We start from the raw sequence: 23,205 nt of genomic DNA, 5'->3' as shown, positions 1-23,205 counted from the left end.
AACTTTTTTTATACATTTATTTATTTTTTGACAGCTTCAATACAGCTCTGCAAGTAAGTTTTTTCTTGTCCATTTCTGACAGTTCTTTGTGATTTTGAGAATGGTCTGTGCGGTTACACGCAAGACTCCACGGAAGATTTTGATTGGACGCTGAATCAGGGTGGTACGCCGAGTCAGGGAACCGGACCGGCCACTGACCACACCTACTTGACTGACTTAGGTAAGTTCCTTGCAGAACTTGAATATACTGAGTAAAAAAAAGCTTACTTTTGAGACACTAAGCATTCGAAAATGCACATTTGGATTTGAGATTTGACAAAAAGTAGAAAAAAATACTAAGCAAAATAGCTTACGTACTTTACAAGGTTGCGCTTGCCAAGTATTTTTGTTTATTACAAAATTCTTAACAAAATTGATATGAACTGTTTCATAGGTAAATATACACCGTTTATGTGATAAAAAATATTTAAAATGTTGACATTAAAAAACTTCATATTAATATTGATAGTTCTTGATATTTTAATATCATTTCTTGCTTTTAATATTCATTTCCCCTGGTAACCATCTTCAGGTCATTACATGTATGCTGAGATGTCATCTCCCAGGGTACCAGGTGACGTGACACGGTTGGACAGCCCGGTCTATCCTGCTACCACGGGACGCTGCTTGCAGTTTTGGTACAAATGAAACAAATTATATATTTTCCAAAGTTTTTGATGATCAATGCAATACTATCTCCTTTTCCTTTTGCTGAAATATAATTTGGTAAATGATACAAATAGATAAAGAGTGTATTTCCAAAAGGCGATATATACATTTTAAAAACGTGGAAAATTTGTAAGATTTTGAAACTTTAAAGAATAAAAACATTAGACAGTTTGTCATTAACTTCACTTTTTGCTTATTAAGCCTCCTATGCAAACATACATTCTGTGCCAAGTAGTCCTTTCAGTCAAAATCAAACAAGTGACTGTTTTCAACAGTTAAGAATTTGCCTGCTTTGTCTGTAGACCCAATTTTACTAGTCGCAATGAATGCTTGCATCCCATTGAAACTCCCATTTTTTTTACTCATCAAGGTACCATAATTTCGGAGTTGACATTGGCACGCTAACTGTCTACACCAGAGCTTCCAACAACTACGTTCAGCTATGGACCAAGGATTATTCTTTCTATGACGAGTGGTACGTGGCTGAAGTCACTGTCTCATCTGTGACAGACTTTCAGGTAAAAGCACCAACTTATCAATCTTATGCTTATGATTGACTTGTGATTGAGTTGTGATTGATTTATGATGGACTTGTGATTGTCTTGTGATGGACTGTTGATGAACTTGTGATGACTTATGATTGACTTGTGATTGACCTGTGATTGACTTGTGATTGGCTTGTGATTGACTTTTGATTGACTTTTGAATGACTTGTGATGGACTTGTAATGGACTTGTGATAATAGTTGTGATGGACTTGTGATGGACTTGTGATTGATTTGTGATTATTTTGTGATTGACTTGTGATTGATTTGTGATTGACTTGTGATTGTCTTGTGAGTGATTTGTGATTGACTTGTGATTGTCTTGTGATGGACTGTTGATAAACTTGTGATGACTTATGATTGACTTGTGATTGACCTGTGATTGACTTGTGATTGGCTTGTGATTGACTTTTGATTGACTTTTGAATGACTTGTGATGGACTTGTAATGGACTTGTGATAATAGTTGTGATGGACTTGTGATGGACTTGTACTGTGGTGACTCGTGATTGACTTGTGATTGACTTGTGATGACTTGTGATGACTTGTGATGACTTGTAATTTATTTGTGATTGACTTTTGAATGACTTGTGATTGACTGGTGAATATTTTGTGATGTACTTTTGATTTAACTTGTGATTTACTTAACTACAGCGCCAATTATGAAAAATACTACCTCTTTTGTCTTTTTCCAGATTGTCTTTGAGGCAGTGACTGGCTTGTCGTGGCAAGGGGACGTCTCCATCGATGACATCCGTTTCCGTGACGACGGCCCTTGCAATCCCTTCGGCGATTGCAACTTCGAGACGGGCGACACGTGCACATGGAAGAACGCAGAGGATTACGTGGACTACTTTGACTGGATGCGTCAACAGGGGGCGACATTGTCTGATAGCACGGGACCGTCCGTGGATCATACCCTCGGAAGTGCTTACGGTGAGAATATTAAAAACAAATCTCTAATAATGTAGTGAAATACATCCACCCAACCTGAAAAATGTACTTATCGTACCGCCCCGCACAAATGACGAGGGAGTCCCTCAGGTTCTTTTCAGAGCCACACATACTCACAAAAGAGATTTATTCACATGGTGCTACCTCAAACTCATCTTGTCTTAGTATCTTTCCACCATGCAAACCTTCAAATCTCATCTAACTTAACTTCACAACTTTTAGGTATTTATCCTAACTCTCTTCACAACTTCCAGGTACTTATCTGTATGCCGAGGCCTCTGCGCCCAGACAGCAAGGCGACTACGCCTACCTGATCTCTGGAGTCTTTGACGATGGCGACTACTGCCTAGAGTTCTGGTACCACATGTACGGCAGTCAGATGGGCACCCTCAATGTTTGGACCTTGCCCATCTACTCCTCGTCTCCGGGCGAGATCGTCTGGACGGTGAGCGATGACAAGGGCGACGTCTGGAGACTGGGAAGGGTGACCGCCTCGCCGGACGGCACCTCGCCGTTTGAGCTGACCTTCCAGGCCGTGATTGGGTCATCTTTCTCTGGCGATATGGCAATCGATGATATCGTTGTGAGCAATGGAATATGTCCAGGTAGGCTTATGAGATGTGGGCACATTTGGTCTAGCGGTAGAGCACATGATTCATGATCGTGAGGTTGTGGGTTCGAGCCTCGCCGCGGATATGCGTGTTGTGCCCTTGAGTAAGGTACTTAATACCTCAATTACTCCTCTCAACCCAGGTGTTAAATGGGTACCGACATTATTCAATGCTGGGAAGGTAACAGACTCGCTGTGGAGGAGGTGTGGCGATCCCCCCACAGCAGCATATGAGTCTGGCCCAATCGCTAACGAAAGAGAGATGGGCACTCCGTTCCTGTGAACACAGGCTCGTCCCCCCTATGAACTGAGCAACAAGTTAGAGTATTAGTTTCACGCTCACAGTTTAAAATCTTTACCATTATTTTATGGATTTATTATGACGAATCTATCAAACTGTACTGATTTTTTTTTGGGGGGGGGGCAGTCCTGGGGCCAATTTCACGGCGCTGCTAAGCACAAAAAGTTGCTTAGCACAAAATAGCCTGGCCTTTAAAAGCAGGTTACCAGCCAAAACTCCACGTCAGGTATATTGCTCGGGATTAGTATTCAGCTGTTGTTTGCTTAGCATGACAATCACATGGAGTTTTGGCTGGTAACATGGTTTTATAAACCAGAATTTGTTTGCGCTAAGCCAATTTTTGTGCTTAGCAGCGCCGTGAAATTGAACCCAGGGCTAAACTTGTAGGGCAGTTTGTGGTGGTACTGCCCCTCATCCCTGACTGACTGTTCTCTCATTTTCTCCAAATTTTTCTCAGATCCTGTTGATCCATGCTTCACAACTTGTGATGACGGCACCAGCAATTGCGCATCTCGGGCTCAGACCTGCGACTTCAACAACTACTGCAGCAATGGAAAAGACGAGGAAGCGTGTGGTAAAAAGAAAACTGCTATTTCCATTTTTCATTTCGTTTAAAGCCTATAGTCCATCATTTGCAGCCATCCGAAAAGTAACTGGCGTAATTATTGTTGAAAAACAAACTTGGTTGAAAGATAGTAAGGGAACTAAACTCCCTGTGAAATGATTCTTTCTGGCAAGCTGTCATTTTGAAGTAATCAACGAAAGAAGGCATTTCCAACGGTGATTTTTAAGAAGCACCGTAGGAAAATTTAAATTTAGTAGTTCGTTTTGTTATTCGGCGCAGCGCGCACAAGTATTGGAACGACGCACACGCGTGCGCGGTTGTTATAATTCGTCGGACCAGTGCGCGACGTCGCGTATAGCTGCAATTCAAAACAATTTAAAACATGATTCAGTAACTTTTGATTTGAAATTGAGATCTTAGAATGCTGTTTTTCTCGGAATATACAGCTGAAGCTGAGCTGAAACTTCATCAAGTAAGTTGTTCAGTATCCTTCATTAGATTTTGAACACGTTTGTTGCTTCAAACGAACAAAATGCACTAATTACAAATGATGGACTATAGCTTTAACCCCAACCCTGTAAAGTCTGTGAGACCTTGCTGCAGTTTAGCCGCCAACAGTGCATAACCCGCCAATCCTGAGACAATGAGAGCTAGTCCCATTGAACAATGCCACAGTTGTATCCTGCCGCAGTTGGTGACCACAGACTCTGAGGCTATTTGGCCGTGATACTTTTGACCTGATGGATCTTGCTACACTGGGCAGGCTTGTCACTTAGACAAGTGTTACATGTTGCTGTGTTTGGTGGGTTTTTTAGTCAAAATACCCTGGAGGGTTAGGGAAAATAACGTATTTTCTGATCACTGCTTCAGCATTGATCAGACAATTGCACAAACCAATAGACAAACCCTTCCCGTTAAATGTTTTCTTTCTTTCTGTTTTACCTTTCTATTTTCCCATTATATTTTTCTAGGTCACCAGTGTACCTTTGAGTCGGACCAGTGCAACTGGGTCAACTATGACAATGGGTCCTTCACCTGGGTGCGATACAGGGGTGCCACTCCTAGCCAGAACACGGGACCCACTTATGATCACACCACGCTCACCGCACAAGGCAAGTTATTGTTCAGCTATGTCGTTTATGGGACTCGTCTGCCCTTTCTATGCAGTGGAAGAACGCAGCGCTATTTTAAATGTTTTGAAGTTTTCAAAATATGAATCTTTTTTTTTTTTAAAGCTGATACGTTGGAATGTGCTTGATGTTGTTTAAGCTTTGGAAAAGTGGAGTTTTGGATACAAATCTAAAAAAAAAGTCGAAACGTTTATCACTTTAGGTGCTTCAGTGAAAATATGGTTCCTGAGGTAGGCTTTCGTAGTTCACTGTTTAACAAAAACCCAATAATATTAAGACCGGATTCGAACCAAAGGCACAGCTTTCATGGTCAAAATATTGTTATTAATTTCATGGAATGTTAAATCTCCAATTGAAAACATTGCTGCTACAAAATTCACTTCTGAAGCATTTAGTGGCATTTTGTCAGCTGTGGCATTCAATGGCATTTAAGCTTCAATTATTAAAAAAAAAAGCGAAAATAAAAAAAATGTGTTAAAACTTAGTGAGTGAAATTGTACCCAAATCAATTTTCTACCTTGTATTGTCCATAATGACATTTAAGCTTCAATTATTAAAAAAAAAAATACGAAAATAAAAAAAATGTGTCTAAATTTTAGTGAGTGAAATTGTACACAAATTAATTTTCTACCTTGTATTGTCCATAATGACATTTAAGCTTCAATTTTTAAAAAAAAAAAAAAAAAAAAATGTGTCTAAATTTTAGTGAGTGAAATTGGACACAAATCAATTTTCTACCTTGTATTGTCCGTAATGACATTTAAGCTTCAATTTAAAAAAAAAAAAAAAAAAAAAAGAAAATGTGTCTAAATTTTAGTGAGTGAAATTGGACACAAATCAATTTCCTACCTTGTATTGTCCATAATGACATGCTTCAATTATTTAAAAAAAAAAAAAAAAAAAATTTCTAAATTTTAGTGAGTGAAATTGGACCCAAATCAATTTCCTACCTTGTATTGTCCATAATGACATGCTTCAATTATTTAAAAAAAAAAAAAAAAAAAAAAATGTTTCTAAATTTTAGTGAGTGAAATTGTACACAAATTAATTTTCTACCTTGTATTGTCCATAATGACATTTAAGCTTCAATTTAAAAAAAAAAAAAAAAAAAAAAAAAGTGTCTAAATTTTAGTGAGTGAAATTGTACCAAAATCAATTTTCTACCTTGTATTGTTCATAATGACATTTAAGCTTCAATTATTACAAAAAAAAAAATTAAAAAAATGTGTCTAAATTTTAGTGAGTGAAATTGGACACAAATCAATTTCCTACCTTGTATCGTCCAGGATGGTATATGTACGTGGACTCCAACTCCAACGCCGGTGCCGCGTGGGCGGAGCTACACAGCCCCACCCTCCGCAACTCGGCCGCCAGCTGTGAGCTACGCTTCTGGTACCACATGCAAGGGTCGGACATCGGTACCCTGACCGTGTTCCTAGTGGAGACGTACTACGTGCTGTACCCATTGCAGCTAAGCGGGGACCATGGGAACCGGTGGAACGAGGCAGTGGCGCCCATCGGCCGAGTTCCTAACGATTTCTCGGTAAGTTCTGGGCCTATAGAGTACCAAAGTGTGACGTCATTTAACCAGAAAGCGTAGTGCAAACGAATGGAGTATGTGCGCTGAATCACGCACTGAATCACACGCTAATGTCTTTTACACACATTTTGTGTGCGTGATGTATTGACTCTATTGACAGTTCCGTTAACCCAAAGAATGTAACGTTTCCTCGGATCAGCTGATTTCCTCATTTTTTACTTCACACCTTTGCCATTAAAAAATAAAAAAATAAAAAAATGTGCAAATTCTTTCTTTGACCCACGTTCGAATCCCAACTGTTTTTGGTATGCATTGTCTTGGCAATAAGTATTGAAAGAATGATTAGAAATGACTTCATATTTTTGTGCATTATAGTGATTTTCTCTATTTTTCCACTTGCAGGTTGTCTTCCAAGCCTATCGTAGTTTCAGCGTTCTTGGTGACATAGCTATTGATGACATCAGCTTCAGTGGCTGTGGGGTCCCAGGTATGGTCTCAATTTTTTGGTTTGCCTCGGGAACATTGGTAAATAAAAAATATCCATTCCCTCCCCCCTCCCCCCCCCCCCCAAAAAACCAACACAAAAACGCCATAATGTGTCAGTGAAAGATGTTTTACAAGAATGCTTAATTTTAGCCTGAAAAGTGGGTGTAGAAATTGGGACAATAGACCTTTATCATGCTGCCACCATTTCAGTCATGTTCCCTGTATCCTATAACAGTACTGAATGATACTGTATTTTGTGCAAATAAGGAACCAGACTATTTTTCCTTCCAGCCTCGCTTTGGTTATGTTGATTTGAATGGGAAAAATCAAGATGGCCGCAACATGATAATGGTCAATAGCCCTCACTGAGATCCCATCCTCCCCTGAAAAAGAAAGTTGATACTTTCAATAAATTCTAAAAATCGACGAGAATTTGTTTAAATACAGCCCTGAATGGTGTCTTAGGTCATGTCCAAATAACGTGGCTATGGTAGTGGCTGCAGTCACTTCCCATAGACTCGTGTGTAATTCTAAGCCGTAGCCAAGTAAATCGGACACGGCTTTACTCTTAGACGCTCCCCTTTCAAAATAGCATTGTGGCACTAGTTCAAAACCCTTGAGTTTGTCATTGTTCTCGTTTGGAGTCGGGTTGGCGTAGCGGTACTTTCCTCGCCTTCCACCGCTGTGACCGGGTTCGAATCCCGCTTGGGCCAATATTTAGATTGGGTTTTCAGTCCCTGCCTGATTCCGTGGGTTTTCCGCAGAATTTTCTTCTGGGCTTTTCCTCCCACCTCTAAAACTGTAATTTCTTCTCATTGTCTTCTCTCCACAGGTTTCTTCAGGCTTGCGAGCTACAGTGCCTAGGGCGCTTTTGAGGAATCCTTGGTTTCATTACCAGAAATGATTAATAATAATAATAATAATGAATTTTTATATTTTTATTGAAAACTAATTTCAGAGCCTGTATCAGGCAACTGTGGTACCAACCAGTTCCGCTGTGCCAGCCGGGCTTGCGTCAACAACGATCGGGTCTGTGACTTCAGCGATGATTGCGGAGACTACTCCGATGAAGCTCTCTCAGTTTGTAGTAAGTAAACAAAGAAAATAAATAAATAAACAAACAACAAAGAAAAAAGTTACATGAGTCCCGTTGAATTTTTCTCAGTACTCCTTCAGTACAATAAATATCAGTAGTCCTTCATATTTTGGTGAAGTTTACATCATAATACTCCCAAGTAGCCCATTTATATGATTAAATTCTAATATCCAGAATCATCATGAGGTAAATTTGCTGAACGTCTAAATTACAGAACTCTTTTGTCAAGTTTTACAATAAATTGCACTGTTCAAATGTGATCAGGAGAAATAATTTTGGACCATTATTGAATAAAGACATCCCATTGTTGTCGATTTTGAATGCCTTTTGATAGAATCCCCTTTTTTTTATTATGAAAAGAAAATTAAATTTTCAGGTTTCACTATTTTCCATCAGTTAGAGATGTTAACGTTCATTTCTGTATTTGTTATCTTAATGAATCACTGCTTCCGTTTTTTTGTTGTTGTTAGATGCCCCTCAAGCGTCCTACGACCGATGCGATTTTGATGCCAACTTCTGTGATTGGCAGCAGTTACAGGACGATGATTTTGATTGGTCGAGAACATCTGGGCCAGCGAGTGGCGATCTGGCCACCGGCCCGCTGCGTGATCACACAACTAATGGACCTACAGGTAAGGAGAATGTTTCTCTTAGCTATTTAAATTTTAAATTGTTTAATTCATTTCACACTTAGTGGCAGGAATGAGGACAGAAGGCAAATTTTGTTATATGTCTTTCCAATTTAATATTCATTTCAAAACTAAACACTTTTTACTGAAATTGTACAGAAAAAAAACATTGTGTTCTAAACTCAGATAACAAACATGAGTACATTTGAGTCCAGTAATAAGTTGACTTGCACTGGAAAAATAAAGTGCTTGGCCTTTTTTTTTAGATGGAGACATGACAATTTCAGATTTGAAAAGGAAATAATTTTCAATTTTTTTTTCTGAAAAGCCTGAATGGATGCTCGTTTTTACAAAGCAATTTTTTTGCTGAGCTCAAGACTGTTGGTGCTACTAGCTGCTTGAACATTGATTCTTGGTCAATATATCCTTAACAGCAAGTTTTTGTTGTTAATATGCAGGAAGTTACGTTTACATTGATGCCAGTAGCCAAGGTGGCGGCGATAAGGCTCGCCTAGCAAGCCCAACAATACAAGCTGTGCAGACAGGAGAAGACTGTCAGGTACCAGACCACATTTGTCAGACTATATGTGTTTGTTTGTACATCCTCTCTCAAGTAAGCGTGTCTCATCGGATCGGTGTTTGTCTATTCCCAGAAATTTTGTACTTGAATATCGAAGATGCCAGACTAGTGCAGGTTACTCGCCAGCTAATACTGGTACCTATTTCTTATACTCTGGGTGCAGAGAGGTAAATGCAGTCAAGTGGCTTGCCCAAGGACACAACATATGACCAACAGCTGGATTTGAACCCCTGACCCTCTGATCATGAGCCACAACCCCTAACCACTTGGTCACACTTGGTGTTAGACTCTTCATCAATTTTCTAGTATAACTCCAATTTGTTAATAATTTTTTATTGAACAAAGACATTGACAAAATGGGGAACCGCAACACAGGGCTGGATATTTCAGTTGGTAGAGCACCGGAACGGCAAGCCGGAGTTCAGAGCTTCAAACCCCGCTCCAGTCAATTTCTTTGTTCAACTTTAAGATTTTTCTTTCGTCAGGTATGAAACTGTTAGCCAAAATATTAAAATCGAAGCAATTTTTCTAATTTTGTTTTTAGCTTCGTCTTTGGTTCCACATGTTTGGCGCCGACATCGACACCGTCAGGATCAAAACTTGGACGGAAGTCAACGGTGATGAAAGCCTCCTGTACTCTCGCACCGGTGACGTAGGGGACTACTGGGAGAGGATTGATGTGGTTCTAACCTCGGCCCAAGATTTCCAGGTAAGGAGAGCTTAGTGACCAGCTCGCACAAAAGAGCAAACTTGCCAACAAATCTTGGAAAATGCAATCCTTCAGTCAAACTTGTTTATCCCTTTAGTAACTATACTGCTGCAAACTGCCTTGCCTTTTACTCACTGTAGCACCCGAAACCGCCCAATTTTTATGGAGTTGTCAGTAAAACAAACACAACGTAATACAATTTAAAATAAATCATTGGCACAATGGTTGTATACTATGAGAAAATGTTTGCCTTGTTTGTTTGATATTTATTATGTGATAATTGTTGGTATTTCAGTGCAGCGTTTCTGCTAACTTTTGGCAGCAGAATGACATTGCCCCCGGCGTTTACACATAACTTTACTGATTCGTTCTAGGTGATTTTGGAAGCCGTGGTTGGCAACGGTCCAAACGGCGACATTGCTATCGACGACACTTCATTCACTCCTGACTGTAAACGATCTACAAGTAAGTACACGAACCATTTTACAGTTGAAGAAAGAAAGTGACTTGAGCAGGGTTTGAACCTGCGACCTCCGGATTGCCGTTTCAGTGCTCTACCAACTGAGCTATCCAGCTCTATGTTGGCGGCTTCCCCTTGTGGTTTATTTTAAAACATTAAGAAGTTAGAAATCACACTATATACAACATTTGTTTATTGTTGAAGAGCATTTATTATTTTATTTTTGTCATAACAGATACCCTCCCGGTCGGTCCGACAAGAATGCCCACGACTACAGTCGGTCCGTGCGGTAAGAACAACTGGCAGTGCGTGACTGGGGAATGCATCAACCAAACGCAGCGCTGTGATTGGACGACTGATTGCCCCGGAGGCGAGGATGAAACCAATTGCGGTAAGACGGCTTATTTTATTGAGTCTTACGCTGGAGTTGTTGTTGAGTTCATCACAGTTCAGATCTCAAGCCAATCACAAGTCCATCACAAGTCAGTCATAAGTCAATTCACAAGTGAGGTCACAAGTCATATCACAGTCAAACTGCAAGTCATCACAAGTCAGTCATGAGTCCATCACAAGTCAAGTCAAAAGTCAAGTCACAAGTTTATCACAAGTCAGTCATAACTTAAATCACAATAAGTGACGTTACAAGTCATATCACAGTCAAACTGCAAGTCCATTACAAGTCCATCACAAGTCAAATCACAAGTCAAGTCACAAGTTAAGTCACAAGTCAAATCACAAGTCATATCACAAGTCAAATCACAAGTCAAATCACAAGTCAGATCACAAGTCAATCACAAGTCCATCACAAGTCAAGTCAGAAGTTAAGTCACAAGTTTAATCACAAGTCCATCACAAGTCCATACAAGTCAAATCACAAGCCAAATCACAAGCCAATCACAAGTCCATCACAAGTCCATCACAAGTCAATCACAAGGCAAGTCACAAGTAAAATCACAAGTCCATCATGACTCAAATCACAAAGAAGGGACCTCTCCACCAACCCCCCCATATAATTGTTATTATTCTAAAACCTACAGGATCCTGCAACTTTGAACCATTGGACCAGTGTGGCTACAGCGATATCAGCACGGGGAACCTGGCCTGGTCTCGCCAACAGGGGGCGCCATCACTCATCCCCAGTGGCGACCACACCTCCGGATCAGGTACATCATTAAAAACATTTAACAGAATTTCTCAAACTTGGTAAACGTTCACAACATTCGGAAATGGTTGCATGGAGCCCATTGCAATTTTCTTAACTGGATTTGCCTTGCCCCACTGCCTCCAGGTTTCTTCATGAAGATCGGTCCAGGCAGCGGTCTCTTTGCCAGTCCTGTCATCCTAGAGAGTCCTCTACTCAGCCCCACCAGTGCCCTCTGCAAGATCAAGTTCTGGTTTGTGAACTACGTAAGTATTTAAATAATACATTCATAAGATGGAATGTTTGCGTCGGGATGATGTAAATCAAATTAGGATTTTGCCCTGCACCGACGTATAAACACTGTATACTCCGTGTGTTACCTCCCGAGTGAAAGTTGGAAAAAATCACTCGGGTGGGACTTGAACCCACGACCTCCTGCTTTCTAGTGCAGACGTCTTACCACTCGACCACCAAGCTAATGGGATCGGTTGACTGGTTTGAGTGGTAAGATGTCTGCACTAGAAAGCAGGAGGTTGTGGGTTCGAGTCCCACCCAAGTGATTTTTCCCAACTTTTGCTGGGGATACGTCGGTGAAGGGCAAAAACCTATAATTTGATATAAATAATACATGTTATTATATTCATCATTGAAAGAGAGCCTTTTTTATGGATGCAAAATGTTAGGTTTGCCAAGTTACCCATCAAGTTTCGTGATAGTTACCCTCTCCAAACCCCTTTCCTCCCCTCCCTCCCACTGCTTCTTCCACCTGACCCTTACCCCTTCCATCTCCTCCCCACCCCCTTCCATCACCTCCCCACCCAATCCCCTCCCTCAAATTTGTCCCCTTGCCAATCCGTCCCCCACCAAACCCCCTTTACCCCTCCTCCTCCACCCCCACCCTCTCCTCCACTACATACCCTTCTGATTTTATGATTGTATTTGATCGCAGATGGTCTCAGGAGGTAGTCTGACCCTCAAGGCCCTTGATGCTACGGCGCCGTCAGACGTTGCCGACTTGTGGCATCCTACGGGGTCAGGGCTGGACCCCCAATGGCGGGAGGCTAACGTTGGCATCGGACGACGTCGATACAGCTTCAGGGTATGGATTCCTAGAGAGCACTTAAAGAAGTTCTCTCATTAAGCTTGAAGACTGTCAGTTAATTAAAATTTTAACGTTGAGCAAAGAAACTGACTGGAGCGGGGTTTGAACCTGTAACCTCCGGATTGCCGTTCCAGTGCTCTACTACATGAGCTATCCAGCCCTATGTTGGCAGTTCCCGATTTTGTCAGTTACTCTTTGTGGTTAATTTTAAAAAACAAATTGTCAGAGAATACGGGTACAATACCAAATAAGAAAATTAAGGTACAAAGCCAAATACCGTACTTTAATTAAAAGTTTGTACCGTTTCATTTTCTGTTATTGTATCAGATCCAGTTTGAGGCAGACGTGTCCAGTATCGACTCCATCGCCGTCGACGACATCACGTTTGAGAATTGCACGCTTGACCCCAATCTCCCCTGCGAGTTTGTCTGCGATAATGGCGTGTGCATCCCGGATGCACTGAAATGTGACTATTCCGACGACTGTGGGGATAATTCTGATGAGTTGGCATGCGGTGAGTGGATAAAGTTTTGCTATGAGCCAAATCGAGGTTTCGCTCGTGCCTGTGCCAACTTGCCTTAACCAGTTTGCGCCGGGATTATTTTGACATTGACCGGACCCAGGCACACCCGACGGGATTGTTTTTCAAGAACCTCAATGCCAGACGGGTTCAGCCGTCATCTGCGGGTAGCACACCCTGATATTTCCGACCTCGCTCGCTGCGAGCGGGTCACAGACGGATATTTCCAGCCTTGCTCATTGCGTGTTTATCAGTTATCCGTTCCAAATACCGCAAAACCTTTTGCGTGTATGCGTGTCATCCGACGTGAACTGTTTTACAATCCATTTTTTGGATAAACAACACATGCAATTTTATAGTCCAATAGACGTCCAGCTTTCAGCATCACATGGTTTCTTCAATCCAAAATTCTTTCCCACAATTCATTTCTCACGGAAAACTTGGATTTGGCTTATTTTTCTGACCTCCGATCATAAAAAAGTGAAATATATCGTCGCGTCAGTGCAATAAGGTCATAACTCTATTCTGCAACAAATTCGTATCTCGCGCAAATACGCTCCGTGCAACAAGGTTGTATCTCAACGTCCATTGACTTTGTGTGTACATCTGGGTTATTTTAAGCGAGATATGACCTTTTGACATTCTGAAACTCGCATTTCACGTACGGCCCATTTTAGAAGATACGACCTTGTTGCATGGACACGACGATATATTTCATTTAATTCCTAACTTGTTGCTACTGTATTGTAAATATTTTTGTTTTGTGTTTAATTCTTGCGACAGATAATTTCCTTGAACGTTGCGACTTTGAGTTGGGTCTGTGTAACTGGATGCAAGATTCTGATGATGATGACATCGAATGGTCATTAATGCCTGGTTCTGTGCTGGGCTACCCCGATCACTCTACAAACTCACTGACTGGTATGTAGAAACATATGAAGTGTTATTGTAAAATCAGACAGGAACTATGAGACATTAGAAAGAGGACTTGGTTATCTGTGCGAAGCAATTAGCCATTCCACTGCAAAGTTAAAAAATATTCGAAGTTTTTGGTAATTGAATACTTCAACACACTGAGGGAAAGACATGTAAAATTTATCCCTTTTCAGTAGTGCAATATTAATATTTGATATCCAACTTTGTTTGCATTCAGTAATTAAGATTGTTATTTAAAGACTTTTCAGTCTTCGGTCGATTATTAAAGTGAATGTAGTCATTTTCCCCCCGTTGGTATATTTAATTTATTCGAAACAAAAAGCTGTGTCCTCCCCGAGTTATCCCCTATTGCAGCATTGGTCAACGCTACAACCATTGTGACTTTGGTTAGGATTGTACTCTCTTTGTCGGCAACTTAAGTGACTCAATGTCAGCTCCTATACTTCATCATAAATGCTTTTGTGGTCTTCCCCCTCCTTCTGTACCTCTTGCCCCGCCCCTTAGGCTCATTCCTATACATAAGTACTACCGAGGTCAACCTCAAAGCCAGACTGAGCAGCGTGGTGTTTCTACAACCGCCTCGTGATGGATCCTGCAAGGTACAAGTTCTTTGCGAATTGTAATTTACATCAAACTTTTATTTGAGTTAAATAAAATATTAGTTTCCATAAAAATAAAATTTTCCAGGGGTAAAGCCCGTAGCAATTTTTTTTTTTTTTTTTTTTTTTTTTACAAATTTGTTTTTCAGTAAGTTGAAATAATGAAATTATGACCAAAAAATAACTTCTACAAATTTTCGGATGTTAATCATTTCATTTTTGAAAAATAACAGCATCTGTGTATCAACTCTGTTCCTTCACCGTGGCCTTGTGGTCTGGTGCATTGAATTCGTAGTTTGCGGCTAATTCTGCAGGTTGTGGGTTCAAGTCCAGTCTGGGCTAGGGCTGCGGTGCGTATGCCCTTGAGCAAGGCACTTTGTCACTCATTGCTTCTCCCCACCCAGGAGTAAAATGGGTACCTGTGAGGGCAGAGATTGTTACTGTGGTTGATTTCAGCTGCTTTGCACCAAAACGTCAGCATCAAGGTGTATACTCCCCAGGGAGCTGAGATGGTATTTGGAATGTTTCATTGGCCCAATGATCTTGAGCAGGGTATAATAATGATGTAGCGCCTTGAGCACCAATACTGGTGGATACGTGTGCTCAATAAATGTTATGTAATCAAGTTAAATGAGTCGTTTGTCAACCCTGGTCAATTTTTTTTTTACAAATTTGAAAAGAGCACAATCTCAGCATTACTGCTGTGAAAACCGCATGCTGATACCATCTTTAGTTCAAAAATTATGGAAGTCGGAACACCAAGAGATGTGATGAAGTGATGTGAAGAAGTGGCCCTATTTTGGCCCAAATCTCCAAATGAAAGTTTCTGACAAACTACTCATTTAGCTGGATCGCATCACAAATACACGTCATTATTATAACCCGACTCCCAATGTTCAATCTACTAGGTTCGTTTCTGGTACCGTATGTACGGCTCCAGCATCAGTAAGCTGACCGTCTACCAGCGCTACTCCACCCTGGATTTCCCATCCCCCATCCTGACCATCTCTGGTAGTCAAGGCGACTCCTGGAAACGGGCAGAGGAGAGGATTGACATCGAGGCTAAATTCAAGGTCAGCAATTGGTCGTAGAAAATCAGGAAGGAACATCGTAATACTGATTTGTCGTTTGCAGGGAATTTATTTTCAACCTGAACAGTCCCAAAATCCATTACTTCAACTCTATCAGAATTAAGAACATACTAAAAATAAACAGAAATGTGGTTGTACCTTCCAAGTAATGTGTTACTTGACCAGAAATGTCCATTGGAAAAAAATTCCCAGAATTCGATGAGAAACATCGAAAGAGGCCCAGATATAATCAAATTAAAAAAGTTCCTAGTTGCCACTGACAACCAGAATTTGCAAGTTTCTGTTTTTAACTAGACCTAAAATGTAAAAAAAAAAAAATCATTCTATTCCAAAGCAGGACTGTACTTAGCAAAAGTTGATAATAAGCAGGACAAGTTTTTATCAGAACTAAATATTTACTGAGCGACTGTAGTTATTACCACATTGTGTTACCGCAAACCGAAACGATACATTCTGTTCCAGTATAAAGCTTTAAAAAAGAAACCAATTTGTTTTATTACACGATAGTTTTACTTTAAAAATGTCACAAAATTAACCTTATTTAGGAAATACAACATACAGCATTGTACAGTGAGAAAAACGTGGTCCCTTGAATGTTAAAGAGAGTTCATGAATAGTCTTAAAAAAATGCAGCACGCTTTCCTTTCTTTCCTTCAGATCATCATTGAAGGAACGTCTTCCTCTGCAGCCAGCGGTGACTTTGACATCATGATTGACGACGTTTCCTTCACTCCCAGTTGCATGTTGGACCCGACCAACTCTCTCCCTGACCACGCGACGCCGACATGTAGGATTACATTTCTTAATGTTAGATTTCAATATGGGTTTTGAATTTACCGACTTTATGCCGTGTATAGTAAAGTCTGTTATGAGCAAATATGGCCTATCAGGCCGGCGTTTATCTCCGGTTTCAGTAGCATGAAACGACTGAGAATATTTCTATTCCCCCTGGATGGGATGCTAGTCCATTGCAGGTTACTCCCCAGCTAATGCCGTCACCCATTTATACCCATGGCGGGAAAGAGGCAAGTGGGGTGAAGTGGCTTGCCCAAGGACACAACACATGGCCAGCAGTTGGATTCGAACCCCTGACCCTCTGATCATGAGTTCGCTCATTGTTTCGGAGAGTACTGTGTACTGCAATGGTTTAATTAACTCTGGCCCTAGCCGTCTATCTTTAATTACGTCATAACTAAACCGTCTTCATCTTCTTCGTGTCCACAGCCCACCCTCAATGCCAGGTTGGCGAGTTCCGATGTACCGACGGGACGTGCCTGTCTCATGACCTCCAATGCGATTTCCGATTTGACTGCAGTGACGGATCAGATGAGGCCGCATGCCGTACGTTTATTTGGATAATTATTTACTTTTCATTTTATGGAAAACGTAGTAGAGTTGAAAGTGTATTGTCTGTTTCTCTTAGGATGGGCACAGTATTGTACCACCAGGAGCAATAATGTTATTAAACATGAGATACCAGCTTTTTAATGAGACATAAAAATTTAATGTATGATTAATTAACAGAGTAGTAAATTTTAAAATTATGATTCTCGTAAGAGAAGCTCCTCCTCTTGATATTTGTATTAAAGACATAAACAGGTTTGAAATGTAATTTCAGATTTTATCCATCCCTTTCTCCCCTTAATTTTAAAGTTACGACAACCAAAAAATTACAGGATTTGTTTACAGTTTCATTCATTTCTCCCACTTTTTTGACGTAAATTTTTGTTCACTTGATAATGTTTATTTCTCTCAGCGTCCGTGTGCACGTTTGAGGACCAGACATTCTGTGGCTGGACTCAGGTCCAGAGCGACGACTTTGACTGGAAGATGCGGGACGGCAACGAGATCGATACGTTCGGCGGTCCGGTGTTTGATCATACGGCAACCAACCCACCAGGTAATGACAGAGGGAATATAGACAGACTCTCTGTACAGCTTGAGATATATTTACTGTAGTTTGTGGAATTTGGTTTGAGCCCTTCACTGATGTGTTGCAAGCACTGTATGTTCAGAGCGTTCAAAGAGCTTCACTCGGGTGGGATTCGAACCCGCAACCTTCATTCTTGTGAGAAAGGAAGTCACTGTTTCACCTGGATAAATAGTGACATCAACAGACGAGGTTCACAACCACACTAAACCACCTAAAGCTCATGATGAGAAAATAATTCACAAATTCACTTGGGCAGGACTCAAACCTGTAACCCTCTGCTTAATTGTGTTTTAAAAGCTTGCGGAAAAGGAATTTACAAATTCACTTTGGTGGGTCTCGAACCTGCAAGTACCAGCCGACTTGTATAGGCGTCTTCCATCACCAAGTTAGCTAAAATCGGCTTGCCAGTTTGAATCGAAGGCAAAGTACCCAATATTTACATAAACCTGAATAAGATTTACATAAACCTGACATAAAAGAAATATAATAAAACTCCAGGATTTCTTTTTTGTGGCAAAGTGCCATACCTTTGCTGAGAAGACAAATCATAAAGGGGAAGCATACCCCTTGATAGAGGGTTGAGTTACATTTACACAGGCTCTTCCGAGAATAACTAATAGCTCACGAAAGATTTCTAAACAAGCCTCTGAAATGTATTCGTCCATTCTTATTCTCCTGAAGACAGACAGAGTATACTCTTCAAAACTTGGGGGAAACATCGGTTCTTTCAGAAGCAACACCGCTTCATTGAAAAAAATATTATCCTCATGGAATCGGCTGCAAACTTCATTCTTGTTTTCATCGTACTGCGCTATATTGTTTACTTGGATGCTGACGGTCACCTTTCCATTTCTCGTAGGATTTTACATCTACGTCGACGGCTCAGAAACCTCCGTTAACCAGCATGGCAAGCTTGTATCTAGAACCTACCATCTGGCCGGCGTCGGCTGCAAGTTCAACCTCTACTACTACATGTTTGGCGTGTCCTACGGCGACATCACGGTCTCCGTCCGGTATGGCGACAAGGAGAGAGTGTTGGGGAAAGTCTCTGACAACATCGGGCCGTACAACAGATGGAATATGCAGAGCACGGATATACCCAACTGTCTGGCTGATTTCCAGGTGAGTTTTGATGTCGATAGAGTGCCAAGTTTGAACCAAGATTTGACCGAGATTTGGTTGAGAAACTATCTGGAATGTTGATTTAATTTTCAATTCGTTGATTCACTTATTTCCATTTTGCTGAAAATTACAAGACATGATAATTATTTATTGAGTAACTATAACTGAAGAGTAATTAAACTAGGAGCTGAAATAAAGGTAAATTATTCTTAATATTTGAGTCAGACACAGAAATAGATGTAGATTTAATAACCAGAAATATGATTATAAGCACAAATGTATGGTTTTATATTGAAAGCTAAAGACATGAATAAGGACAAAACAAACATTGAAGACTGTGGCACTCTACTCTAGTGGTAGACTCAAATTCTGTGCCCAATAACAGCCATGAAATTCTTTTCATACTTTTATCTGAAATCAGACTTTTGGAATCTGAGTGAAAGTCATTATCAGTAGAGAAAGAAATGCATCTATCAGACCTTTTATCCAATTTTCAGAGCTTTGTTTAAATTGACAATCTCACCCCTAGATTAAAGATTGACAATTTCAGATTAAAACTCAAATGGTTCTGTGTTTCCCATAAGATTGTGGTAGACGTACAGGACCTCCAAGTGACTGCCTCAGAGTCTGGCTTCGCCGTTGATGACCTCCGTTTTGATAACTGCGCCTACAACCTCCCGACCTTGTCCAGTTGCCCCTCTGGTCAGGATCGATGCAGCTCTAATCACTGCTACCCGGTATCCGGCAAGTGTGATTACCAGCTAGACTGTTGTGACAGCTCAGACGAACAATCTTGCAGTGAGTTGCCTCGTCAGCTCGTGTACCGTCCCAAACTGCCCCAAACTGCCCTGCCTGTTACTCCCTGTACTGCCCCAAACCACCCTGCCTGTTACTCCCTGTACTGCCCCAAACCACCCTGCCTGTTACTCCCTGTACTGCCCCAAACCACCCTGCCTGATACTCCCTGTACTGCCCCAAACCTCCCTGGCTGTTACTCCCTGTACTGCTCCAAACCACCCTGCCTGTTACTCCCTGTACTGCCCCAAACTGCCCTGCCTGTTACTCCCTAAATACTGCCCGAAATCCTCCTGCCTGTTACTCCCTGTATCAACCTAAATTAAATTTTCCGACAAATAAAGCAACAGCCAATGTAAGGCTTGGTATACAGTATCAGTTGCGAGAGCACTGGTACAGTATTCGAGTGGTTTCAGGTTCAAACCCGCCTCAGTCAACTTTTCCCTTGTTCAACTGATTCTAGCAGTTTTGTAAGACCATTTTTGCTTGAATATGACATTTACAATTAAAGATAGTCGTGTACCCTTAACTTCTTGCATACCTTGAGATTAGACATTGATCGGCTGAAGCAGTGAGCCAATTTACCGACTCAACGTCAGTTGTGAATTGTTTAAATCTGCCCAGTTAACACAAGTATTTGCAAAATCAATGGTCTCAAATTTCGTTCAACTTTCTCTTAAGGTTCGTACACCCGTTGCGACTTTGAGAGCAGCTTGTGCAACTGGGAACAGCTGACGACAGAGGAGGCAGACTGGCTGAGAGTGCATGGGTCAGCCATGGGTCTGGAAGATCACACCACAGACTCCCAAAATGGTGCGTGCTTTAAAGCTATAGTCCATCATTTGTAATTAGTGCATTTTGTTCGTTTGAAGCAACAAAAGTGTTCAAAATCTAATGAAGGATATTGAACAACTTACTTGATGAAGTTTCAGCTCAGCTTCAGCTTCATATTCCGAGAAAAACAGCATTCTAGGATCTCAATTTAAAATCAAAAGTTGCTATATAAAATCATGTTTCGAATTGTTTTGAATTGCAGCTTTACGCGATGTCGCGCACTGATCCGACGAATTATAGCAACCGCGCGCGCCTGTGCGTCGTTCCAATGCTTGTGCGCGCTGCGCCGAATAACAAAACGAACAACTAATTTAAATTTTCCTACGGTGCTTCTTAAGAAGCACCGTTGGAAATGCCTTCTTTCGTTGATTTCTTCAAAATGAGAGCTTGCCAGAAAGGACAATTTCACAGGGAGTTTAGTCCCCTTACTTTCTTTCAACCAGTATGTTTTTCAACAATAATTACACCAGTTACTTTTTTGGATAGCTGCAAATGATGGACTCGGGCTTTAAGACATTCTTTGTATTAAGGTGGAGAAAGCTCTGTAAGGCTGTGTCCGAATCATTGGCTATGGCTAGCGATAACATACAAGTCTATGGGAAATGGCTGCAGCCGCTAGCCAGTGGCTTCCATGGCTTGTTATTATCGGGTGAAGCCGAGTGATTCGAACACGGCATAAAGCCCGGTTCATACTTCATGCGAAAGCGAATGCGAAGCGAATTTGGCGTCATGAAACATTCGCTGCGAAATTCGCCCGAGTTGAAATGTGTTAAACTTTTACGAATTTGCAGCGCGAATACTTGCCATGATGTCACAAATTCGCGTTCGCGTTCGCGTTCGCTTTCGCGCCGAGTATGAACCGGGCTTAAGTCTCACTACAGATTCTGAGCTTGACCATCAGGTCATCGACCCAAGACCTATGACATGGGGGTCAAATTAATTTAAATATCCACATGCAAACAGAAATGGTGCTGCATTCTTGGTTGAGTTTGGGCGAGAACAATTTGTGGAGTGGTGGTTTATTTCGTGACATAATAAAAAGCACTCTGCAACCGAGTAAAAATCACACTTCCCTAATAAAAAGTCCTCAAATTGTCACCAACATTGACTTTTTCTCATTTTTTTTTCTCCCTGTGTAATCAGGATATTTTGTCACCATCGGCACATCTCAAACGAAGAATCAGCGAGCTCGTCTAGCTGGCCCTGTCCTTGAAAACCCTTCATCAACTTGCACAGTGAGTGCCATATTGCTGCTAAGCAGAAGAAAAGCTGCTTAGTGAAGTTAGGCTGGCAACCTGTGAAAACAAATACACATATCATGACTGGTAGCCTGTTTTTACTTCTGTAAGCAGAAACGGTTCTCTTTTTATATCAGAAAGGATAAAAGTCATCTAGCTCTTTCAAATGTTTTTGTGTTTGATATTCTAGGTAACGTTTATTTAACATTGTTTGATTAATTAATGTAAATGTTTTGAAAAGGCATGTTTATTTTTTTGTCGTGAGTTACAAGGAACTTATCCGCCTTTGGTAAGGAAAATTGTTATTAACGGGGACACAAAGGAAATGGACACACACCAATTAAACTAGAATATTTTTCAAGTGATTATGAAAGTAACATAGTTTCATATTTAGAATGAGGTTTCTGCTTTGAACAAATTAGTATCACTAAATTATGGCTTGGTTATTTTAAAATTTAATAATTTGAAAAGGCAGCTACTTTTTGTCGTAAGTTCAAGGACCTTTCATCAAGAAAATTAATTGTGAATACCAGAAAAGAGCGAAGCTGGACACTGGAATTTTCTCAAACGTTAATGAAAGTAAAATATTTTCATTTTTAGAGCGAGGTGTCTAAACTACCAATAATAAATGTAACCCCATAATTATTGCATGGTTACTTTTTAATATTTCCAGATTCGCTTCTTCTACCACATGATTGGGCAAGACGTCGGATCGCTCAGCGTCTACACACGCACGGAAGTCAACGGCCCACTGACGTTGATGTGGAAAGTCGAAGGAGAAAATAACGAATGGTGGAGACGAGCTTCTGTTGATATAAACTACAATGACCCCTATCAGGTACTTGAACTTGTTTATTTGAATAAATTATAAACTATTCTTGGATATTTATATTAGGTTTGGTCTTTCATGACACATTTTTTGTTCCTTGACGTAAGTTCAACACCTATAAAAACTTTGCAGAAAACATGTGTAACTTTGCTGACTTGAACAATTGGGTGTGTCATCCTATTCTGTTATTTGACTGTAATTGTCGTAAAGTGTCTTGCCCAAGAGCACAGGCACCATGTTCCTGTCAGGTTTCAAACCCACTTTACCATCGCACGTGACTCGAACATCGTAACAGCTGGACCAAGGAGCTCCATTAATATTTCCTCTAACTTTCCTCTCGAGTCCAAACCTAAACTCCTGACTCTCGTGATTCACTCAGATCGTCATTGAGGCAGTCAGAGGAGCTGGTTCCCATGGTGACATCTCCCTTGACGACGTCTCTTTGACTCCTGAGTGCGTGCCGTCCTCATCATCCCTGCCTGTCCTCACAACACCGGAACCAGTCATAAGTAAAGTTTTCAATTTTCTACCAAAGATTATGTTCTTACATTTCTCCAAGTCAGGCAACTTTTCCCCTAACCAGCATGCTGTAATGTTTTTTTCATAAAACAATGGAGAAAGTTGTAATTTGTAATCTGAAATTTGTAATTTCCTCTGTTTTTGTTTGTGCCCTCCAAAGTGCTTACCTGCAAATATTAACCATTTTCGAAAAAAAAGTTATGATAGGATTTGTGCAACTGTTTATAAATCTATG

General features: G+C 40.7%; 1 protein-coding gene across 1 annotated transcript in view; it reads left to right on the top strand.

Moving 5' to 3' along the window:
• The window catches only part of LOC119725639 (MAM and LDL-receptor class A domain-containing protein 1-like), an 89,109-nt gene that overhangs the window by 46,251 nt on the left and 19,653 nt on the right, over positions 1 to 23,205 (top strand). The window contains exons 74-104 of the mRNA XM_038197118.1: positions 83 to 220; positions 572 to 677; positions 1,079 to 1,226; positions 1,947 to 2,187; positions 2,460 to 2,810; positions 3,574 to 3,690; positions 4,653 to 4,793; positions 6,098 to 6,354; positions 6,754 to 6,838; positions 7,796 to 7,924; positions 8,404 to 8,565; positions 9,021 to 9,121; positions 9,687 to 9,851; positions 10,226 to 10,316; positions 10,547 to 10,702; positions 11,349 to 11,474; positions 11,600 to 11,718; positions 12,402 to 12,551; positions 12,882 to 13,068; positions 13,858 to 13,995; positions 14,515 to 14,609; positions 15,518 to 15,682; positions 16,358 to 16,487; positions 16,925 to 17,041; positions 17,457 to 17,600; positions 18,493 to 18,755; positions 19,340 to 19,553; positions 20,232 to 20,363; positions 21,528 to 21,619; positions 22,296 to 22,460; positions 22,831 to 22,960. Coding sequence (XP_038053046.1) covers positions 83 to 220; positions 572 to 677; positions 1,079 to 1,226; positions 1,947 to 2,187; positions 2,460 to 2,810; positions 3,574 to 3,690; positions 4,653 to 4,793; positions 6,098 to 6,354; positions 6,754 to 6,838; positions 7,796 to 7,924; positions 8,404 to 8,565; positions 9,021 to 9,121; positions 9,687 to 9,851; positions 10,226 to 10,316; positions 10,547 to 10,702; positions 11,349 to 11,474; positions 11,600 to 11,718; positions 12,402 to 12,551; positions 12,882 to 13,068; positions 13,858 to 13,995; positions 14,515 to 14,609; positions 15,518 to 15,682; positions 16,358 to 16,487; positions 16,925 to 17,041; positions 17,457 to 17,600; positions 18,493 to 18,755; positions 19,340 to 19,553; positions 20,232 to 20,363; positions 21,528 to 21,619; positions 22,296 to 22,460; positions 22,831 to 22,960 — 4,755 coding nt within the window. The remainder of the gene's footprint in view (positions 1 to 82; positions 221 to 571; positions 678 to 1,078; positions 1,227 to 1,946; positions 2,188 to 2,459; positions 2,811 to 3,573; positions 3,691 to 4,652; positions 4,794 to 6,097; positions 6,355 to 6,753; positions 6,839 to 7,795; positions 7,925 to 8,403; positions 8,566 to 9,020; positions 9,122 to 9,686; positions 9,852 to 10,225; positions 10,317 to 10,546; positions 10,703 to 11,348; positions 11,475 to 11,599; positions 11,719 to 12,401; positions 12,552 to 12,881; positions 13,069 to 13,857; positions 13,996 to 14,514; positions 14,610 to 15,517; positions 15,683 to 16,357; positions 16,488 to 16,924; positions 17,042 to 17,456; positions 17,601 to 18,492; positions 18,756 to 19,339; positions 19,554 to 20,231; positions 20,364 to 21,527; positions 21,620 to 22,295; positions 22,461 to 22,830; positions 22,961 to 23,205) is intronic.

This window comes from Patiria miniata, unplaced genomic scaffold, assembly GCF_015706575.1.
Source record: "Patiria miniata isolate m_02_andy unplaced genomic scaffold, ASM1570657v1 HiC_scaffold_19, whole genome shotgun sequence".
Lineage (NCBI taxonomy): Eukaryota > Metazoa > Echinodermata > Asteroidea > Valvatida > Asterinidae > Patiria > Patiria miniata.
This window is presented reverse-complemented; position numbering and strand designations above follow the sequence as displayed.